The 24,241-nt window shown below is 43.5% G+C and overlaps 1 protein-coding gene across 1 annotated transcript; it reads right to left on the bottom strand.

Moving 5' to 3' along the window:
• Window positions 1–11,099: 11,099 nt before the first annotated feature.
• LOC311138152 (SAM pointed domain-containing Ets transcription factor-like) lies at window positions 11,100–15,937 on the bottom strand (the record flags this gene model as incomplete). Its single annotated transcript, XM_084172821.1, has 5 exons — window positions 11,100–11,571; window positions 11,761–11,895; window positions 12,136–12,183; window positions 13,115–13,312; window positions 15,469–15,937. 5 exons carry the CDS (start codon window positions 15,935–15,937, stop codon window positions 11,393–11,395), a joined length of 1,029 nt encoding a protein of 342 aa, XP_084028947.1. The 3' UTR covers window positions 11,100–11,392.
• Window positions 15,938–24,241: the final 8,304 nt, after the last annotated feature.

Below are 24,241 nucleotides of genomic sequence, written 5' to 3'. Positions count from 1 at the left end.
GCGTCAGCAACACGCTCAAACAACGAAAAGAACTTCTCAGGGTCCTTCTCATTACATTTTGGCAACAGCCGTAAGTTTCCAACAATATCAAATGTGTCCCGGGCACGACCGAGAGAGGAGAGACCCCTAGGTGAATCAGGGTCACCTTCCCTAAGCAAACTCTCCCCCGAGAGCTTTCCATCCCTAACAATTTTCAGCCGCTCTTGTTGCAGCTTTATTTTAGCGCGCTCTAAATCCTGTTTAAATTCCAATTCCTTTTCATGCTGAACACGATCATGCTCTAGCTTAACACGATCGTGTGCACAATCATACTCTAGCTGTAACAGAAGCAGTTCTTTCTGCTGTTCAAAAGAAAGCGTACTAGGGCTAACAGACAGAGCGGCCATTGTAGCGAAACGGGGAGACAGCTACCCAAGTGGTAACTAGGAGTATGCCACTCTCCATCAGATTGGCTTTCAACCTAACGGAATTTTAGACGTTTATCACTAATTTCAACCTGGTAGGGTTCAGCGATCTTCAACAGCTGTTCTTTAGTACATAATTCTAACAGTTCCTCTGATGGAACGTGAATGAACTGGTCTACAACTGCTAAAAAATCTCTCTTCCCCTCTGCTGAGCAGACCAGACTGAACCACAACAAGGGAAACGCCAATCACACTGGGCACCACAGGAGAGAGATGAGATATATAAGGATCTTCCCCAAATCCTACAATAGCTCAACCCTAGTCTTCGTGCGGATTCGCGGTGTGTAATTACGCACTATAGCCCGCTGGCACGGAAACCCCCCCCCCAGCATGCTGGCGGACTCCCCCCGAGCCACAGATGCGGCCCCCGAGATAACCACTCCATCCACGGACACCACACAAAAATAACAAACCAAATAACCATGCCCAACGCGTCAAAGCGAGTAGAGCAAGAGTTTTCCAGCCTGGTCAGGGGCCTGGAAGTGAACCAATGTTCCTCTCTCCAACACAGCACAGTGGCAAGTTTACCAAACAAACATAAACAAAGGCAACTAACACTGGGCCTACCAAACAGCACAACTCAAAAAAGCTGTAACAAAAGATGCAAACAAAGCACCTACAGAGTTGATCAAAACACTAACTCCACGTTTTCTCCCAAACAAAATACTCATAGTTAGTTTAATAACACCAGTATTAGGCCTACTGGCATACTTATCCAGGCAACGCACCTGTTTGATGACGTCACTGGACAACCAAAATCACAGATATTTCTCTAAGGCACTATCCTGAACACTTATAAGACTAGGCAGTGAATACCAACCAAAGCGCATTCCAATTAGCATTAACAAAAAATACTATATGCCAAAATGTCTAGGAACCAATCTTACATCCCGGACGAGCCCCCACTTGTAACGAACCGGCTCGTAGCCATAGCAATGAGGGAGACAACGAGGACATAAAGAAATAACACAAATAGATTTGTTAAACAAAGTAAACTATATAAAAGTAACAATGGTGTTTAGTCAGTAGTGTGAGTGAGTGGACGCGTGCATAGATGGTGATAATGAGGGGTGTTGAGAGGTGCCAAAATAAACAAACACAAAGAAGCCCCAACATGCCACAACCAAAACCAACAGTGTGACTGCGTGGAGAGAGTCTCCTCGATGTATGGGGGAAAGGTGTATTTATCCCAGGGACACTCCCGAGCCCAGGTGTGTCCCACAGACGAGTGGGAGGGTCATCACAAAATCTTTGGCCTGAACGCCAAGCGTCACGTCTGGAGGAAAGCTGGCACCATCCGTACGGTGAAGCATGGTGGTGGCAGCATCATGCTGTGGGGACGTTTTTCAGCGGCAGGGACTGGGAGACAAGTCTGGATCGAGGAAAAAAAGGAACAGAGCAAAGTACAGAGGGATCCTTGATGAAAACCTGCTCCAGAGCGCTCAGGACCTCAGACTGGGATGAAGGTTCACCTTCCAACAGGACATTGACCCTAAGTACACAGCCAAGACAACGCAGGAGTGGCTTCGGGACAAGTCTCTGAATGTCTTTGAGTGGCCCAGCCAGAGCACGGACTTGAACCCAATCGAACATCTTTATACATTTGCAATAATTTCAAAAAACCTGTTTTTGCTTTGTCATTATGGGGTATTGTGTGTAGATTGATGAGGAAGGGGCCTCCTGTGCAGTGGTCTAAGGCACTGCATCGCAGTCCTTGAGGCATCACTACAGACCTGGGTTCGATCCCGGGCTGTGTCACAGTCGGCCTTGATCGGGAGACCCATGAGGCGGTGCGCAATTGGCCCAGCGTCGTGAGGGTTTGGCCGGCCGGGATTTCCTTGTCCCATTGCGCTCTAGCGACTCCTTGTGGTGTGCCGGGCGCCTGCAAGCTGACAACTGTTGCCAGCTGGATGGTGTTTCCTCCGACACATTGGTGCAGCTGGCTTCCAGGTTAAGCGAGCAGTGTGTCAAGAAGCTTGGCAGGGTTGTGTTTTGGAGGACGCGTGCCTCTCCCGAGTCCGTAAGGGAGTTGCAGCGATGGGACAAGACTGTAACTACCAATTGGGGAGAAAAAGGGGTAAAAAAAAAAAGATTGATGAGGAAGAAAACTATTGAATCCATTTTAGAATAAAGCTGTAACGTAGTGGAGTATCTGTGAAGAGAAGAACGTTGTCAAAGGCCCAGATTGACTGGTGCAATCTGACAAATCATCTTACAAATATTATGTGCAAAGTGATGATGACGTCACTGGACAACCAAAATCACAGATATTTCTCTAAGGCACTATCCTGAACACTTATAAGTGTGCAATCTGACATCAAATACATCATCTTACAAATAGTATGTGCAAAGTGAATCTTTGGTTGGAATCTTTGGTCACAATCAATGTTTTAATGTTTCCCATTTATAAGCCCTGTTTATACCTGGTGCTAACATGTGTCCTATGTTCTGATCTTGTTCACATTCTGATTGTGCCCACATTTTTAGACAGTTGTAGATGATTAAAAGACACTGTGATCTGATTCTGATAAGATCTTCCTGACCACCTCTGGAGGTAGTCAGGGAACCTTTGTATCTGGATATCTGTGTAAACATCTGGATTTAAATCATAATTATTCCACATTGTAAAATCATTGACAGGTAACACCATTGACTTATGGCATCAATAACTATCTTTAAAAAAATAATAACATATTATTTTGCAACAACATCTGTCAAATAATTTGCATACATGGAGGGACCAGGAAATCTAGTCACAATGCAGACCTAATAATACCTATTAAATCAGCATCATGGAAGTTCAGCTTTACAGCGTGATTGAAATGTAAAGGCAATATTGCCGCGTTAGCGGAGACTGCATTCATGGTAAACGCTCAGTGTCAGCTCAATCAGAAATGACATTTGAATTTCTATCGCGGAATCTGTAACGTTCCAACGTTCCAGATTAAATAGATCCCCATGTGTAGACCTAACAGACCTTGATCAGATAGCGATTGAATCATCTTGATTAGATGATGAAAGCTTCATGTCAGTTAGCGCAAGGTGTAAACAAGGCTTTAGACTGTATGGTATAAGACAAATATATCCAGTTGGAACTATACAAGGCACCTAGGTAAAGCAGGTACTGTCATTTGATCAGTTCACTTGAGATCCTAATGATGCATGGGGACAATATGGGTTTAGTGGAAATTTGTTGGTAATGCTTTATTTACAATACAGTTGGTTTCGGCTGGTATTTTGCCTGATATTTACTGAGAAATCATGGGGTAACTGAAGGGTTTTGAATTCAACAGAACTGGTAATGACCAATTATGATATGAGTTATGGTGCTTGTTTTAAAGAACCCCAAGGAAATGCATCATGAATCATTCAACTCTGGCCTCAATTCAACTGAACCTGTACGCAATGTTCACATTATTGATTTGACTGACCCCATTCTACTGGCTTTATAATAACTTTGTCATTGTGCCATGCTGTGCAATGTTGGCTATTACTGTATCTGACTGTTGCCAGGTCGCAGTTGTAAATGAGAACTTGTTCTCAACTGGCTTACCTGGTTAAAATAAAGGTGAAATAAAATAAAAATAAAAATCCTTTCACCACAGCTTGATGGTGAAGGTGATGTAGGCTACAGTTTTTCATGTAGATATTTATATATATATATATATATTTACATATTTATATATATTTACAGTGGGGAAAAAAAGTATTTAGTCAGCCACCAATTGTGCAAGTTCTCCCACTTAAAAAGATGAGAGAGGCCTGTAATTTTCATCATAGGTACACGTCAACTATGACAGACAAAATGAGAAAAAAAAATCCAGAAAATCACATTGTAGGATCTTTAATGAATTTATTGGCAAATGATGGTGGAAAATAAGTATTTGGTCAATAACAAAAGTTTCTCAATACTTTGTTATATACCCTTTGTTGGCAATGACACAGGTCAAACGTTTTCTGTAAGTCTTCACAAGGTTTTCACACACTGTTGCTTGTATTTTGGCCCATTCCTCCATGCAGATCTCCTCTAGAGCAGTGATGTTTTGGGGCTGTCGCTGGGCAACACAGACTTTCAACTCCCTCCAAAGATTTTCTATGGGGATGAGATCTGGAGACTGGCTAGGCCACTCCAGGACCTTGAAATGCTTCTTACGAAGCCACTCCTTCGTTGCCCGGGCGGTGTGTTTGGGATCATTGTCATGCTGAAAGACCCAGCCACGTTTCATCTTCAATGCCCTTGCTGATGGAAGGAGGTTTTCACTCAAAATCTCACGATACATGGCCCCATTCATTCTTTCCTTTACACGGATCAGTCGTCCTGGTCCCTTTGCAGAAAAACAGCCCAAAAGCATGATGTGTCCACCCCCATGCTTCAAAGTAGGTATGGTGTTCTTTGGATGCAACTCAGCATTCTTTGTCCTCTAAACATGACGAGTTTAGTTTTTACCAAAAAGTTATATTTTGGTTTCATCTGACCATATGACATTCTCCCAATCCTCTTCTGGATCATCCAAATGCACTTCAGACGGGCCTGGACATGTACTGGCTTAAGCAGGGGGACACGTCTCGCACTGCAGGATTTGAGTCCCTGGCGGCGTAGTGTGTTACTGATGGTAGGCTTTGTTACTTTGGTCCCAGCTCTCTGCAGGTCATTCACTAGGTCCCCCCGTGTGGTTCTGGGATTTTTGCTCACCGTTCTTGTGATCATTTTGACCCCACGGGGTTAGATCTTGCGTGGAGCCCCAGATTGAGGGAGATTATCAGTGGTCTTGTATGTCTTCCATTTCCTAATAATTGCTCCCACAGTTGATTTCTTCAAACCAAGCTGCTTACCTATTGCAGATTCAGTCTTCCCAGCCTGGTGCAAGTCTACAATTTTGTTTCTGGTGTCCTTTGACAGCTCTTTGGTCTTGGCCATTGTGGAGTTTGGAGTGTGACTGTTTGAGGTTGTGGACAGGTGTCTTTTATACTGATAACATGTTCAAACAGGTGCCATTAATACAGGTAACGAGTGGAGGACAGAGGAGCCTCTTAAAGAAGTTACAGGTCTGTGAGAGCCAGAAATCTTGCTTGTTTGTAGGTGACCAAATACTTATTTTCCACCATAATTTGCAAATAAATTCATTAAAAATCCTACAATGGGATTTTCTGGAATTTTTTTTCTCAATTTGTCTGTCATAGTTGACGTGTACCTATGATGAAAATTACAGGCCTCTCTCATCTTTTTAAGTGGGAGAACTTGCACAATTGGTGGCTGACTAAATACTTTTTTTCCCCACTGTATATATACACTACCGGTCAAAGGTTTTAGAACACCTACTCATTCAACGGTTTTTCTTTATTTTTACTATTTTCAACATTGTAGAATAATAGTGAAGACATCAAAACTATGAAATAACACATATGGAATCATGTAGTAACCAAAAAAGTGTTAAACAAATCAAAATATATTTTATATTTGAGATTCTTCAAATAGCCACCCTTTGCCTTGATGACAGCTTTGCACACTCTTGGCATTCTCTTAATCAGCTTCACCTGGAATGCTTTCCCAACAGTCTTGAAGCAGTTCACTCTGCGGTCCGACTCATCCCAAACCATCTCAATTTGGTTGAGGTCAGGGGATTGTGGAGGCCAGGTCATCTGATGCAGCACTCCATCACTCTCCTTCTTGGTAAAATAGCCCTTACACAGCCTGGAGGTGTGTTGGGTCATTGTCCTGTTGAAAAACAAATGATAGTCCCACTAAGCCCAAACCAGATGGGATGGCGTATCGCTGCAGAATGCTGTGGTAGCCATGCTGGTTAAGTGTGCCTTGAATTCTAAATAAATCACAGACAGTGTCACCAGCAGTGCACCCTGACACCATAACACCTCCTCTTCCATGCTTTACGGTGGGAAATACACATGCGGAGATCATCCGTTCACCCACATCACGTCTCACAAAGACAAGGCGGTTGGAACCAAAAATCTCCAATTTGGACTCCAGACCAAAGGACAAATTTCCACCGGTCTAATGTCCATTGCTCGTGTTTCTTGGCCCAACCAAGTCTCTTCTTATTATTGGTGTCCTTTACGAGTGGTTTCTTTGCAGCAATTATTTGCACAGCCAGTTTCATCATAGCGCTTGTTGGTTTTTGCAACTGCACTTGAAGAAACTTTCAAAGTTCTTGAGATTTTCCGTATTAACTGACCTTCATGTCTTAAAGTAATGACGGACTGTCGTTTCTCTTTTCTTATTTGAGCTGTTCTTGCCATAATATGGACTTGGTCTTTTACCAAATAGGGCTATCTTCTGTATACCCCCCTACCTTGTCACAACACAACTGATTGGCTCAAACGCATTAAGAAGGAAAGAAATTCCACAAATTAACTTTTAAGAAGGCACACCTGTTAATTCAAATGCTTTTCAGGTGACTACCTCATGAAGCTGGTTGAGAGAATGCCAAGAGTGTGCAAAGCTGTCATCAAGGCAAATGGTGGCTATTTGAATAATCTCAAATATAACATATATGTTGATTTGTTCAACACTTTTTTGTTTACTACATGATTCCATATGTGTTATTTCATAGTTTTGATGTCTTCACTATTATTCTACAATGTAGAAAATAGTAAAAATAAAGAAAAACCCTTGAATGAGTATGTGTTCTAAAACGTTTGACCGGTAGTATATATACAGTGGGGAGAACAAGTATTTGATACACTGCCGATTTTGCAGGTTTTCCTACTTACAAAGCATGTAGAGGTCTGTAATTTTTATCATAGGTACACTTCAACTGTGAGAGACGGAATCTAAAACAAAAATCCAGAAAATCACATTGTATGATTTTTAAGTAATGTTTTATTTGCATTTTATTGCATGACATAAGTATTTGATACATCAGAAAAGCAGAACTTAATATTTGGTACAGAAACCTTTGTTTGCAATTACAGAGATCATACGTTTCCTGTAGGTCTTGACCAGGTTTGCACACACTGCAGCAGGGATTTTGGCCCACTCCTCCATACAGACCTTCTCCAGATCCTTCAGGTTTCGGGGCTGTCGCTGGGCAATACGGACTTTCAGCTCCCTCCAAAGATGTTCTATTGGGTTCAGGTCTGGAGACTGGCTAGGCCACTCCAGGACCTTGAGATGCTTCTTACGGAGCCACTCCTTAGTTGCCCTGGCTGTGTGTTTCGGGTCGTTGTCATGCTGGAAGACCCAGCCACGACCCATCTTCAATGCTCTTACTGAGGGAAGGAGGTTGTTGGACAAGATCTCTCGACACATGGCCCCATCCATCCTCCCCTCAATACGGTGCAGTCGTCCTGTCCCCTTTGCAGAAAAGCATCCCCAAAGAATGATGTTTCCACCTCCATGCTTCACGGTTGGGATGGTGTTCTTGGGGTTGTACTCATCCTTCTTCTTCCTCCAAAAACGGCGAGTGGAGTTTAGACCAATAAGCTCTATTTTTGTCTCATCAGACCACATGACCTTCTCCCATTCCTCCTCTAGATCATCCAGATGGTCATTGGCAAACTTCAGACGGGCCTGGACATGCGCTGGCTTGAGCAGGGGGACCTTGCGTGCGCTGCAGGATTTTAATCCATGACGGCGTAGTGTGTTACTAATGGTTTTCTTTGAGACTGTGGTCCCAGCTCTCTTCAGGTCATTGACCAGGTCCTGCCGTGTAGTTCTGGGCTGATCCCTCACCTTCCTCATGATCATTGATGCCCCACAAGGTGAGATCTTGCATGGAGCCCCAGACCGAGGGTGATTGACCGTCATCTTGAACCTCTTCCATTTTCTAATAATTGCGCCAACAGTTGTTACCTTCTCACCAAGCTGCTTGCCTATTGTCCTGTATCCTATCCCAGCCTTGTGCAGGTCTACAATTGTATCCCTGATGTCCTTACACAGCTCTCTGGTCTTGGCTATTGTGGAGAGGTTGGAGTCTGTTTGATTGAGTGTGTGGACAGGTGTCTTTTATACAGGTAACGAGTTCAAACAGGTGTAGTTAATACAGGTAATGAGTGGAGAACAGGAGGGCTTCTTAAAGAAAAACTAACAGGTCTGTGAGAGCCGGAATTCTTACTGGTTGGTAGGTGATCAAATACTTATGTCATGCAATAAAATGCAAATTAAAAATTACTTAAAAATCATACAATGTGATTTTCTGTCTCTCACAGTTGAAGTGTACCTATGTACACTTAAGTAAGTAGGAAAACCTGCAAAATCGGCAGTGTATCAAATACTTGTTCTCCCCACTGTATATATATATATATATATATATATATATATATATATATATATATATATATACTGTGTATATACTTTGTATATATATACATATATATATATATATATAGTACATTTAAAATAAAATAAATGCAATTACAATTAGATGCAAGCAAAGGGTACAAAACAATAGACATATCATATGGTAATATACAGTGGTGTGGTGTTCTCGACTGTAGGTGTTTTTTATGGCAGGGTGGAAATCCAAAGGCTTTGTGAGTTACACTGAAATGATACATCAGACTTTACTGGCCAGTTAAGTTAATGGAGCATGCATATAGGAGAGTGTGGGGTGACTGTGGTGGCTACGGTGAGGGAAAAAAGTATTTGACCCCCTGCTGATGTTGTACATTTGCCCACTGACAAAGAAATGATCAGTCTATAATTTTAATGGTAGGTTTACTTGAACAGTGAGAGACAGAATAACAACAAAAAAATCCAGAAAAACATATGTCAAAAATGTTATAAATTGATATGCATTTTAGTGAGGGAAATAAGTATTTGACCCCTCTGCAAATCATGACTTAGTACTTGGTGGCAAAACCCTTGTTGGCAAACACAGAGGTCAGATGTTTCTTGTAGTTGGCCACCTGGTTTGCACACATCTCAGGAGGGATTTTGTCCCACTCCTCTTTGCAGATCTTCTCCAAGTCATTAAGGTTTCGAGGCTGATGTTTGTCAACTCGAACCTTCAGCTTCCTCCACAGATTTTCTATGGGATTAAGGTCTGGAGACTGGCTAGGCCACTCCAGGACCTTAATGTGCTTCTTCTTGAGCCACTCCTTTGTTGCCTTGGCCGTGTGTTTTGGGTCATTGTCATGCTGGAATACCCATCCACGACCCATTTTCAATGCCCTGGCTGAGGGAAGGAGGTTCTCACCCAAGATTTGACGGTACATGGCCCCGTCCATCGTCCCTTTGATGCGGTGAAGTTGTCCTGTCCCCTTAGCAGAAAAACACCCCCAAAGCATAATGTTTCCACCTCCATGTTTGACGGTGGGGATGGTGTTCTTGGGGTCATAGGCAGCATTCCTCCTCCTCCAAACACGGCGAGTTGAGATGATGCCAAAAAGCTCAATTTTGGTCTCATCTGACCACAACACTTTCACCCAGTTCTCCTCTGAATCATTCAGATGTTCATTGGCAAAAATCAGACTGCCCTGTATATGTGCTTTCTTGAGCAGGGGGACCTTGCAGGCGCTACAGGATTTCAGTCCTTCACGGCGTAGTGTGTTACCAATTGTTTTCTTGGTGACTATGGTCCCAGCTGCCTTGAGATCATTGACAAGATCCTCCCGTGTAGTTCTGGGCTGATTCCTCACCGTTCTCATGATCATTGCAACTCCACGAGGTGAGATCTTGCATGGAGCCCCAGGCCGAGGGAGATTGACAGTTTTTTTGTGTTTCTTCCATTTGCGAATAATCGCACCAACTGTTGTCACCTTCTCACCAAGCTGCTTGGCGATGGTCTTGTAGCCCATTCCAGCCTTGTATAGGTCTACAATCTTGTCCGACATCCTTGGAGAGCTCTTTGGTCTTGGCCATGGTGGAGAGTTTGGAATCTGATTGATTGATTGCTTCTGTGGACAGGTGTCTTTTATACAGGTAACAAACTGAGATTAGGAGCACTCTCTTTAAGAGTGTGCTCCTAATCTCAGCTCGTTACCTGTATAAAAGACACCTGGGAGCCAGAAATCTTTCTGATTGAGAGGGGGTCAAATACTTATTTCCCTCATTAAAATGCAAATCTATTTATAACATTTTTGACATGCGTTTTTCTGGATTTTTGTTGTTGTTATTCTGTCTCTCACTGTTCAAATAAACCTACCATTAAAATTATAGACTGATCATTTCTTTGTCAGTGGGCAAACGTACAAAATCAGCAGGGGATCAAATACTTTTTTCCCTCACTGTATACGAGTTTATTGTGAGGGAGCTGTTGATGCACTCCCATTCAGGTTCAGTGAACTGCTCAAATGTTCTACTGTAAATGCCTTTCGGGAGAGTTCCGAAGTGTGCCATGTGATTAATGAAAAAGAGAGAGAGAGCTGTTTGCCCTTCTGGATGACAGCCAGAACCGAACCCTACTGCAGGTGAAACAAAACTCCTAAATACATTCCCAGGCGACGGACGGGGACCGCCTCTGATAAACAAACAAACAACAACCTGTTCTTCATTCTACAGGCAGGGATACAGAAGGTACAGTATGTTAAAGGTATAGCTGTGGGCAATGGTAATTTCTCTTCCTGTCAGAGTTGTTTTAAGATACTGGTTATTGATTAAATTACATAATAGGAAAACAAGAACAGGCAGATCATGCAAATGAAAAAGACAGTTGAAATGGCAGTTTTCTTTTTTTTGTGTGTGTGTGTGTGGGGGGGGGGGGGGGGTCAGGCAAGAGAAAGAGCACTTTCATTTTAGTCTCAAGTTTCTTCTCTGCGTTAAAAAAGCGAAATCTTCATTTGCCAGCTTTGGCAGCTGACACTTCAGTACTGGCAAAGGGTATGTGTACTTACAGGGGTTGGTCAGTGCATGTGTTCAACTCAGTTTTGTTTGTTAGTTTTACCCCTTTTCAGCTTGGTTGTGTAATGTACAAGTCCAAGGTGTGATCATGTGGCCCTTTCTTTGTGGGCCTCTATCCGCCTCGGTCCCCTCATACTGGGTGGACAAACTGGTAGACCAGTCTCTGGGAGACGTCAGGCTTGCGGATGATGCCCTTCTTGTAGTACTGCCGTATGGAGCGGCTCAGCTTGTCGTAGTTCATCGCTGGACGGTTCTTCCTCCGTCCCCAGAGTCTCGCCACATGAGCAGAGTCCTCGATTTTGAAAATACCTGGCAGACAGCAGAGTGGGATTAGATATGGAATACATTGTCACTCCATTTCATTGTCATTTTCTGTCTTTTTGATGAAATTAGAATTAAAATTAGAAGAGAGGAGAGGATTGATTATTGCAGAGTTACAAAAATACTTCTGAACTTATCCCATCAGTTCTTGGCGGTCACACAGCCTGCCCTGCTCACCTTTCTCCTTGTTGAGCCAGCGGATGCAGCGTCCGTAGTTGTGGGGTTTGAGGAGCAGCTCTCTGAGGAACTGCCACAGGTGGATGGGCTGTCCTGAGCACGACGAGTCTGCCTCCAACCACAGCTCCTCTCCGCCTGCACAGAGGGACGAGGGGTGAGCGCACACACACTCATTCATTCCTGACTTGGAGTATGAACACACACACACACGTGCTAACAAGACTGCACTACACGTGACCCTCTGCTCTTCTACCTAGGAGCTATGAACCCAACTGTCACTACTTCCCAAGGGCCAACAACACTCAGGCCCTCGAGAAATGAGATGCATGTCACTTTCTGTCCTAACAAAGCTAATAGAGAAGAGGTTAAACCTACCTGTGATTTTGCTGTCTCCAACGGAACACCTCTCTTTCATCCAGGCAGCTGTGGAGAGAGGAAGAAAGGGAGAGAAAGAGAGAGAGAGAGAGAGAGAGATGAATAGTTGTATTGTTTGAACAGAATAATACAAGCTTCATTATTCTGAGGAGAAAACTGTAGTACAGTATGTGCAGACTGTCTACACCAGTCATACAGCTACAGTATTACAACACAGCTGACCGTCTACACCAGTCATACAGCTACACTGAGCAAAAATATAAACGCAACAATTTCAAAGATTTTACTGAGTTACAGTTCATATAAGGAAATCAGTCAATTAAAATGAATTCATTAGGCCCTATTCTATGGACTGGTAATACAGATATGCATCTGTTGGTCACCTTTAAAAAAAAATTAGGGGCGTGGATCAATCAGTATCTTCATTTTCTGATCCCACACCCCAATTTGTTTTTTAAAGTATGTGTCGCACTGCCTGCAGTGCGACACATCTCCTTCGCATAGAGTTTATCAGGCTGTTGATTGTGGCCTGTGGAATGTTGTCCCACTCCTCTTCAATGGCTGTGCGAAGTTGCTGGATATTGGCATGAATTGGAACATGCTGTCGTACACGTCGATCCAGAGCATCCCAAACATGCTCAGTGGTTGACATGTCTGGTGAGTATGCAGGCCATATGTGTGACAAAACTGCACATTTTAGAGTGTTCTTTTATTGTCCCCAGCACAAGGTGCACCTGTGTAATGATCATGATGTTTAATCAGCTTCTTGATATTCTACACCTGTCAGGTGGAGGGGTTATTTTGGCAAAGGAGAAATGCTCACTAACAGGGATGTAAACAAATTTGTTCACAACATTTTTGAGAAATAAGCTTTTTGTGCGTATGGAACATTTCTGGGATATTTTATTTCAGCTCATGAAACATGGGACCAACACTTTACATGTTGCGTTTATATTTTGTCCAGTGTATTATAACACACCTGACTTCCAGATGTCCAGGTGGGCGTACAGAGTGTCTCCACACTGAGGGGACCTCTGCCTGAAGTCCTCTTCACTCATGGCACACAGGTCTTTCCCAGACAGCTCCTGGAAGGCCTTGCCGGCCTGAGGCAGTCTGTACAGATGCTCTGTCCACAGCAACCACTTCTGAACGTTCCCCGAGCTCCACTCCATGGGGTCTGGGGATAACATATAAAAACAATAAAAAAATTAAAAAATGTTGGTTAGTCCCCTATGCATCTTTAGAAACTATTAACAAACTAGCAGTAGCATTTACGGTAACTGTCAACTGCATGTTTGTTGGCCTTCAATAGGGTGGGATCTATTCAGGGTAGTTATGGAGGGTTACCCAAAAAAACATGAACACAGCGGAGACCATCTGTGTGTGTGTGACACTGTAGTATAGGGACCACACACACATCTAGCGTGTACACTGTGTTCATAACATTTTACATTTTAGCAGACGCTCTTATCCAGAGCGACTTACAGTTAGTGAGTGCATACATTGTTGTTTTTTCATACTGGTCCCCCGTGGGAATCGAACCCACAACCCTGGCGTTGCAAGCGCCATGCTCTACCAACTGACCTACAGGGGACTGGCGTGTCAACTGAACGCATCTCCTTCCTGAGTGGTATGATGGCTGGTGTTTATACTTGCGTACAATTGTTTGTACAGATGAACTTGGTACCTTCATGTGTTTGGAAATTGCTCCCAAGGATGAACCAGACTTGTGGAGGTCTACAAATTTTTTTCTGAGGTCTTGGCTGATTTCTTTAGAATTTTCCAAGCTGTTTAAAGGCACAGTCAACTTAGTGTATGTAAACTTCTGACCCACTGGAATTGTGATACAGTGAATTATAAGTGAAATAATCTGTCTGTAAACAATTGTTCGAAAAATGACTTGTGTCATGCATTTACATTTTTTGTCATTTAGCAGACGCTCTTTTCCAGAGCGACTTACATGAGCAATTAGGGTTAAGTGCCTTGCTCAAGGGCACATCGACAGATTTTTCAACTAGTTGGCTCGGGGATTAGAACCAGCTACCTTTCGGCTACTGGCACAACACTCTTAACCACTAAGCTACCTGCCACCCCATACAAAGTAGTCCTAACCAACTTGCCAAAACTATAGTTTGTTAACAAGAAATGTGTGGAGTGGTTGAAAAACGAGTTTTAATGACTCCAACCTAAGTGTATGTAAACTTCCGACTTCAACTGTATGTACTGTATGTATGTATGTATATGTATGTATGCAGACATATACACACACAAATGCTGTCAGTCAGAGGCCTATCACTGTCTTCACCTCAAACTGTTTATTTGACTAGTATTATCTCTGTGAGGTTCACTCTGGGTAAACTCTAATCACAGGCGTGAGCTGGGGAGAATGGTGGTTTGCATAAGGTACGGCACTGTTCTGATGTGTACTCTACAATCGTTTTCATCAGTTGAAACGCACTGTGACACCACATTTTCTATAAAGCAGCAGCAGGACGAGGGGCTCTGATATGTGACTGACAGCAGGCATCTTACAGTACAAATACAGTACTGTACGCCTTCAACCTGCTGTTTGCTTTGCCAGTTGAACAGACCTCACCCAAGTACTGTGTACACGGCTGTTGGCAGGCGAGCAACAACGTCATTCCCCATTAAGTCCTGTTGGGTATTTGTTAAACACATGCGAAGGTTGGGATTATACAGATCCTGGAGCAGACAAACATGTCAGTGAGACATAAGTCTTCGTCAAGAGCTGTCACCCATCATCCATGCCATTATCATCTAGCAGCAGGAGAATCTTTGGGCTTAGGGAGTACGACTTTGCAGACGTGTCTCCTCTGAATCAATATATCAATACCTCTGTCAATACCTGATTGGACAGTAATGCATGAATACGCTGGAATGAACGGCCATGGTGTTCTTAATGCTATTAGATAATAAGCAGAATCTACCGCACACCCACAGCTGATTAGTGAAGGTGCTGGAGGCAAAAGGCAAAACTGGAGAAACAGGAAAAAGTCTCCGCACACTTCCAGTCAGATGCAAATTTTATTATGGCTGACCTTTCAGTCAGTTGACCTTCTTTTAATGCTCTTGAAAGGGAGACATGATCATGCAGCGATGGCAGCCATATAATAAGAATTAGGAGAAAGTGCATGGACTATGGTTTGTGGCCCACATATGAAATGCACAGAATGCTAATGTAACAACCATCAATTATTGTACATTCCACATGGAATGAGTATCCACCACAGAACATAGCTTCAAACAGAAATATCCATAAACTCTAATAATTCTAGAATGAGAGTGGCGGCTTACTACAGTAACAGTACCTACCTGGGGTGATGTTGAGCAGCTTGCAGGCCGTCTCGATGTCCTTCAGCACCTCTCCGACCACCATGCTCTGGACCTGCTCCAGGGAGCGCTCCTCCTCCTGGCCCTCCTGGCCCTCCTGGCCCGGGGAGAGCCCCAGGGCCTGGCTGTCGATGACAGGGCACTGCTCTGGTTCCTCTCGGTGCTCCGTCCTGGGTACGGGGACAGGCACGGCACAGGCCAGACCCGGGGAGGCCTCGGACAACTTCACCAGCCATGCGGAGTCCTCGGTAAAGAGCATGTCGAAGCAGGAAAGGTAGAGGCCCGGAAGGCCGCGATGCTCCAGAGCCTCCATGCAGGGCTTGATGTCCTCCATCTCCCAGTCCGCCCCAGCCCCGGTCCTGTGTCCCATGTTGCTCTCGGGCAGACCTAGGCGTGACGGAAACAACTGGCTGCTGCCCTCTGATGATAGACTCTCCCCCGGACTCGACATGGCTGCTGCCTCCTGGTAAAGGAGGAGGAATGGAAATGTAGTTTACAATAGTCATAAAGATTTACAGATGTCAAAGTAGTACATCAGTATTTTCTATTTGATATGTTGATATACTGTAGGTGTGGAGATACAGTGCATTGACCACATTCATAAAGTTTAGATGATGGAATAATGAAAAACAACAGTTTGTCATCAAATTGGGTTTGATCCTGCAACACCATTTCAGCTGAGTGCTATATGGATAATTCTCGGACAACTTCCCATAGCCTACTTGTTGACCCAGAGTAAACAAGTGTTTCTTCATTTAAGTGGGAATGAGAAGCAGCACGCACTAGTTCTCATATTTCATATATTCAAATCAGTTCAATGTAGGACAGGAAAACGTAAAATACTCTTTCACTGAAAACCCTGTAAAGAAGATGTTGCCAGTGATCTAAAAGAGCATCATGATAGCCAAATTGTAATAACGTTTTGGAATTATTGAAATTCCAAAACAAAGTATTATGAACATATCATTTTATGCAGTAGGTGTTATTCCTGTAGTAAATCAAAATCACAGTACCTTCGATAAACTACCCCTTCGTGCCCAAAGCTCCGGCTGCTAAACACGCAACAGCTTCAAAACTGTAAGAAAGTCCATCAGAGGGACTGCGGGCGTGAGTCCTCCAGAGCAGACAGACCACAGCAGACACTGAGGTGAGAGCGTGTTTGCTGGGGCTCTTTAAATGTGTCTGAAGCAAAGTGAAGATACTGGGGAAATGACCCTGAAGATAGTCACTGCACCAGCGGGGCAGGCATGGGGCAAAATGGATTTGACTGAGCCTCTTACTTGTGGGTCAGTGGCCCAGAATGGGTTGTGACTTGGGGGTAGGTGACTTGTATTGAGGCCTAAAGCGGTATGACCGCCTGCCTTTGCCTTTTAAGGTGCCATCTCCGTAGTCCTTTGACTCCACTGTCAGCTGGAGTTTTTAATCAAACGAAAGAAAGATCATGTGGAGGAGAAGACAACTCAAATGTGGCATGACGGTGGGCTGGTGTTGTTGTCTGCTCAGGAAAAGTTTCCGAAGAATTTGGAGGAATTTGTATTTCTTGTGTCAATTCATTCTGTTTACGTACATGTTGGTTTCAGTAGTTTTGCCCTGCCTCATGTAAAACGGCCCAGAGGTTTTTCTTACCACGTGACCTGAACAGGAAAAACGCCCCTTTGCCTTAGAACAATTTCTTCACAGGTGCATTTCTACTGGCATTAAAGTGCAATCCTAAGTCAACATCAAAGGATGCCAGTGTAATCACAGGATGACCTCACTTATGGTTCACAGTGTACCTGGCTACCTGCTGCCACAGGTGGTAGAACGGAAGGAACTTAGCTGTCATACACACAGGGTTATCAGTAGTTGTGCTGTGGTAAAAGATGACTGCTCTCGCACAGCACATGTTCAAGGAGAGACATGCTTTGTTTGCCCAGAGAGACTGTTAGCCACTGTATTAATCTCCCGAGTGGTGCAGTGGTCTAAGGCACTGCATCGCAGTGCTAGCTGTGCCACTAGAGATCCTGGTTCGAATCCAGGCTCTGTCGTAGCTGGCCGTGACCGGGAGACCCATGGGGCGGGGCACAATTGGTCCGGGGTAGGGGAGGAATAGCCGGCAGGGATGTAGCTCAATTGGTAGAGCATGGAGTTTGCAACGCCAGGGTTTTGGGTTTGATTCCCACGGGGGGCCAGTATAAAAAATAATGTATGCACTGACTGTAAGTCGCTCTGGATAAGAGTGTCTGCTAAATGACTAAAATGTTAATAAAACAGCTATAACACTACTGTGCAACAGCCACTGAAACCATCTATAAGGAAAAGATCTTCATGTTGATCCATTATTCCACTTGTTATATTGTTGTTTATCAAATAAACTAAGAAACTGTTGTCATAGAATATTCCCTGGGGTGAGAGAAAGGCTTCTTTAGCGTTACCCAAATGATCCTTGCAGGAACACACTTGACAGACCTACAACAGCTCGGTATCAGTCCCAGAGCTGTATTAACCCTAAAGGAAATTAAGTTCTCCTCCCCAAAAGAGTTCTCCTCTCTCCCTTCACTCTCTATCTCTCTATTCTCCATGTCTCCAACCCCCCAGTCTACCCCTCCCCATTCCTCCTTTTATCTCCCGATGTCCTGCTAAGGGTCTAGGGATAACCCACTGTGACTTCCTTCATCAGGAGTCAGATTAAAAAGCGCCAGGCGGTGTCTCGGCTAGCTTGCTTTGTGTCCACTCTCCTCTGTAACAGCTTGCGCTAAGCCCATTAGTCCGGCAAATGTAGCCATATTCGCTTTTTCCAAAAGGAGAGGGGACGGGAGAAAGAGGCGCAAACATGCTCCCCAGGGGAAGGATTAAGGGCCTGCCTGATCTCTAAATGAGTTTGGTCAAGACGGTGATATTCATTTCAGGAGAATTAGGCTTCGCTCCATTTACTGGCCAGGTCAGGTATTAGACACACAGTCAGAGGGACTATAGCCGTGAAGGCAGCCATCCTCCCTGGTAACCATTAGACACAGAGTCAGAGGGACTATAGCCGTGAAGGCAGCCATCCTCCCTGGTAACCATTAGACACACAGTCAGAGGGACTATAGCCGTGAAGGCAGCCATCCTCCCTGGTAACCATTAGACACAGAGTCAGAGGGACTATAGCCGTGAAGGCAGCCATCCTCCCTGGTAACCATTAGACACACAGTCAGAGGGACTATAGCCGTGAAGGCAGCCATCCTCCCTGGTAACCATTAGACACACAGTCAGAGGGACTATAGCCGTGAAGGCAGCCATCCTCCCTGGTAACCATTAGACACACAATCAGAGGGACTATAGCCGTGAAGGCAGCCATCCTCCCTGGTAACCATTAGACACACAGTCAGAGGAACTATAGCCGTGAAGGCAGCCATCCTCCCTGGTAACCATTAGACACACAGTCAGAGGGACTATAGCCGTGAAGGCAGCCATCCTCCCTGGTAACCATTAGACACACAGTCAGAGGGACTATAGCCGTGAAGGCAGCCATCCTCCCTGGTAACCATTAGACACACAGTCAGAGGGACTATAGCCGTGAAGGCAGCCATCCTCCCTGGTAACCATTAGACACACAGTCAGAGGGACTATAGCCGTGAAGGCAGCCATCCTCCCTGGTAAAACCATCTCATCCCTCTTTCTTTTCTTTATTGGCATTCTCTGCATCTCAGCTGATGTTCTAGAGTCTCTGTGGTTCCTAACCAGCTTTACTACGACACGTCCTCTATGTGGTCTGTAGGATGGGTGGTCAGGTTAAGTAACACTTATTGTGTTGGGTCCTATCCCTATGAGCAGCTCATTAAGGCAAACCTTTCTTTAATAGAAATAATGGGTTTAACATTAAGTATATCTAAAGGTTTTTCCATTTCAATATTAGGGTGCTAGTGACTAGTGACTTTCTCAGTAACAGGAGTCGAATACCCTGACTGTTTGGTCTTTTACAAGACTTGTATATTTGGTTTAAAACGACTCTTGAGACAAAAGTGGGCATAAGTACTAGATATAGTGGGCCCCGTGTAGCTCAGTTGGTAGAGCATGGCACTTGCAACGCCAGGGTTGTGGGTTCGTTTCCCACAGGGGGCCAGTATGAAAAATGTATGCACTCACTAACTGTAAGTCGCTCTGGATAAGAGCGTCTGCTAAATGACTAAAATGTAAAATAAAGGGAAAAGCAACAGTCACCACTTTTCTCTTGTTGAGTCCTCTCCCTGTGCTCTTCCAAAGAAAAGGCACCCTTGTTTGAATTTGGGGTTAAAGAAGTGTATATAGTCAGGCATGTTTGCTGTGTGTGTAAATGAGTACGGTTTAAAGAGAGATCTGGAGCCTCAGGGATTCTTTGTCATTGTTTCTCATGGGAAACTTGGAACCAACGAATGAAAGAGCAGTTCCAAGACGAAAGAAAATAAAATAGAATGATTGCCATCTACGGCAGGCTCCTAGCGCAATATGAGCATGCTGGGAAGCTACATATACCCAGCAACGTCTGCTGTTCCCAGGAAGTAGTCTTTGCTGAGAGAAATATAACCTAATTCAGCCATTTGACTCTCCTCACACCCTGTCATAATGTTTTTATTTAACCTTTATTTAACCAGGAAGTTCAATTGAGGTCAGAGGAAATCTTTAACACGCTGATAACCAGGTGGTTTATATGAGGTCTGTTGAAAAAGTAAAGACCTTGTGTCAATAATGAAGAGATATTGAAAACAAATATAATTTTTTACAATATGTGTGCATAGAAAAGTACAATGTATGGGACTCATTACAAATATTTGTGGTGAGAGTTCACAATAGATCAATGTGTCATTATTTAGATCAGTCATTCAGTAACAATTGAAATATTTATAACAATGACACAAACATGTTCTGTCCCCTATCTCTCTTCCCAACTGAGGGCATACACCTCACACTATTAAACTTCAAACGGGTAAGTCTTGGAATGGGTAAAATTAGCATATATTTTTTTTGGGGTGGCTATACATATTTTTGGGGTGACCAATAACACAGAAAAAAACTATAATTGCAGAAAACTGTAAAAGCTGAACAAAAATAACTTCTTGACTCACTGTCTAATTAATATTAATCAACCATGATGACTGTATCACCCAGGAGCATTCACATATACTGTATATTTGCATGTGAAGCATGAGAAAGATGAAGCATGTCCCTGGGACACATTTCTGGTCACATGTTCTATTGACTACGTTCCAAGGTCTTGAGTTATTCCCCTCTTTCCTCATGGACACCTGGCATGACTCCAGAAAGGTAAGCAAGAAGCATTTCCTCACCATGTACAGTACCTCTAATATATTCATTTATGACATATCCCTACTGCAGGTGACTGCCTGTTATGGAAGCCCAGTATCCCCTTACCCTTTCCAGGATAACAATACCCTCTGGTATAACTCAATCAATGAACAATAGTGGTTGAATCTACTTGACTGGATCTGAATGAGGGAAGTTGGTTTTTATTTCCTCGTATCCAAGGGATTGGTATGAATTAGAGTGAATGGTTTCTTTCCGTGCCACGCTATTTTGCTATTCTTGTGACAGGACAATTTCCACCTGTAATGCAGGTGCAATGGCATCAGGCCAGGTTCTTCAGAGAGGCTACTGTTACCTTTTTATATTTTCATATTTTATATTTTCAAATATTTGATTACTGATTATTATTCTTACAGCTGAATTTGATATTTTGAGTGTGGAGAGCTATTGAGCACCTGTACCCTGTATCTTTCCTTTCTCTGTAAAGATCGTTGGCAAAATGCACTCTGTTATTTATTTTGAGACATATTCATGTGCTATGGTGTTATGGGTTGGGTAGCAGCCAAACCAAACCAGTTACTTTTCTGTAAAACGTAAATCCATCAGGTGCCTGTGCTATTCTGGCCTCATTTTTATTACTGTTGGGGTCCTTCACTATCTGTCATTGGAAAGATACTTTGCATGTTATGGCAGATAAATTGGTTTGTGGCCACATTTGTGATTGGATGGTGATTACTGTATTGATTGACAAACATCTTAAGTACACAGACAGATGCAATAGCCCAGTGGGGGGCATACAGATGCTGTAGTATCTTAACGTTGAATAAAATACAATAAACTAAAATACCACAATTGTGCTGTATGACTCAGGAAATAAGAATATTTACATCTTTATCAGCATAAGAGCTACAAACTGTATGTGCTTGACAGTGTTGGGGAGTAGTGACCGACATTTAATTCAACTAGTAATTGAACTACATTTTGCTGTAGCTTGGTGGTAGTTGAACTAAATTCAAATCTTGGTAGTGTTTTCAGTAGTTGTTTTAAGTGTTTTGCCATATAGCGGTGTAGCTAACTCCTGGAACTACACACTACTTGAAAAAAGAAAATATGGGTGAAGAAGGGAATCATTTTCTTAATTTTTTGGCCTAATTCTCACTTGAAACATTGTTTTTGTGTTTAATAGACTAAATTACACATTCTGTTAACATATGACCCAAAGTGATCTGTTCTTGCAATTTGTAATCTATGACATTATTTGGATGTAGTGACCTACACTGAACAAAAATAGAAACGCAACATGCAATCATTTCAACGATTTTACTGAGTTACAGTTCATATAAAGAAATCAGTCAATTTAAATAAATTCATTAGGCCCCAGAGATGCATCTGTTGGTCACAGATAGCAACAACAACAAAAAAAGTAGGGATGTGGATTATAAAACCAGTCAGTATCTGGTGTGACCACCATTTGCCTCATGCAGCGCGACACATCTCCTTCGCATAGAATTGGTCAGGCTGTTGATTGTGGCCTGTGGAATGTTTTCCCTCTCCTCTTCAATGGCTGTGCGAAGTTGCTGGATATTGGCAGGAACTGAAACAAACTGTCATACACGTCAATCCAGAGCATCCAAAACATGCTCAATGGGTGACATATCTGGTGAGTATGCAGGCCATGGAAGAACTGGGACATTTTCAGCTTCCAGGAATTGTGTACAGATCCTTGCGACATGGGGCCGTGCATTATCATGCTGAAACATGAGGTGATGGCAACGGATGAATGGCACAACAATGGGCCTCAGGATCTCGTCACGGTATCTCTGTTCATTCAAATGATAAAATGCAATTGTTTTCATTGTCCATAGCTTATGCCTGCCCATACCATAACCCCACCGCCACCATGGGACACTCTGTTCATAACGTTGACATCAGCAAACCGCTCGCTCACACAACGCTATACACACTGTCTGCCATCTGCCCAGTACAGTTGAAACCGGGATTCATCTGTGAAGAGCACAAGTCTCCAGCGTGCCAGTGGCCATCGAAGGTGAGCATTTGCCCATTGAAGTCGGTTACGATGCCGAACTGCAGTCAGGTCAAGACCCTGGTGAGGATGACGAGTACGCAGATGAGCTTCCCTGATACGGTTTCTGACCGTTTTTGCAGAAATTATTTGGTTGTGCAAACCCACAGTTTCATCAGCTGTCCTGGTAGCTGGTCTTAGACGATCCTGCAGGTGAAGAAGCCGGATGTGGAGGTCCTGGGCTGGTGTGGTTACATGTGGTCTGTGGTTGTGAGGCCGGATGGACGTACTGCCAAACTCTCTAAAACGACGTTGGAGGTGGATTATGGCAAAAGCTCTGGTGGACATTCCTGCAGTCACCATGCCAATTGCACACTCCCTCAAAACTTGAGACAACTCTGGCATTGTGTTGTGTGACAAAACTGCACATTTTAGAGTGGCCTCTTATTTTGCTGCCAGCACAAGGTGCACCTGTGTAATGATCATGGTGTTTAATCAGCTTCTTGGTAAGGCACACCTGTCAGGTGGATGGATTATCTTGGCAAAGGAGAAATGCTCACTAACAGGGACGTAAACACATTTGTTCACAACCTTTTGAGAAATAAGCTTTTTGTGCGTACAGTATGGAACATTTGTGGATCTTTTATTTACACTCATGAAACATGGGACCAACACTTTACATGTTTTTGTAGAAGCACCTTTGGCAGCGAATACAGCTGTGAGTCATTCCACACCTGGATTGTGCAACATTTGCCCATTATTCTTCTCAGAATTCTTCAAACTCTGTCAAGTTGGTTGTTGATCATTGCTAGACAACCATTTTCAGGTCTTGACATAGATTTTGAAGTAGATTTAAGTCAAAACTGTAACTCGGCCACTCAGGAACATTCAATGTCGTTTTGGTAAGCAACTCCAGTGTTTTTGGCCTTGTGTTTTAGGTTATTGTTCTGCTGAAAGGTGAATTCATCTCCCAGTGTCTGGTGGAAAGCAGACTAAACCAGGAATTCCTCTAAGATTTAGCTTGTGCTTGAAAATGCTTGAAAATATGGAGAGTGGTACTCAGTAATGTGTTATATTGGATTTGGCCCAAACATAACACTTTGTATTCAGGACAAAATGTTAATCGCTTCGCCACATTTTTTGCAGTATTACTTTAGTGTCTTGTTGTAAACAGGATGCATGTTTTGGAATATTTTTTATTCTGTACAGGCTTCCTTCTTTTCACTCTGTCAATTAGGTTAGTATTGTGGAGTAACTAAAAGGTTGTTGATCCATCCTCAGTTTTCTCCTATCACAGCCATTAAACTCTGTAACTGTTTTGGCCTCATGGGGAAATCCCTGAGCGGTTTCCTTCCTTAAGTTGTGAAAGGCTGGTCATGGCTCACATCAACACCATCATCCCAGAAACCCTAGACCCACTCCAATTTGCATACCGCCCCAACAGATCAGCAGATTATGCAATCTCTCTTG

This window comes from Coregonus lavaretus (assembly GCF_964263955.1).
Source record: "Coregonus lavaretus genome assembly, chromosome: 12".
Classification (NCBI taxonomy): domain Eukaryota; kingdom Metazoa; phylum Chordata; class Actinopteri; order Salmoniformes; family Salmonidae; genus Coregonus; species Coregonus lavaretus.
This window is presented reverse-complemented; position numbering and strand designations above follow the sequence as displayed.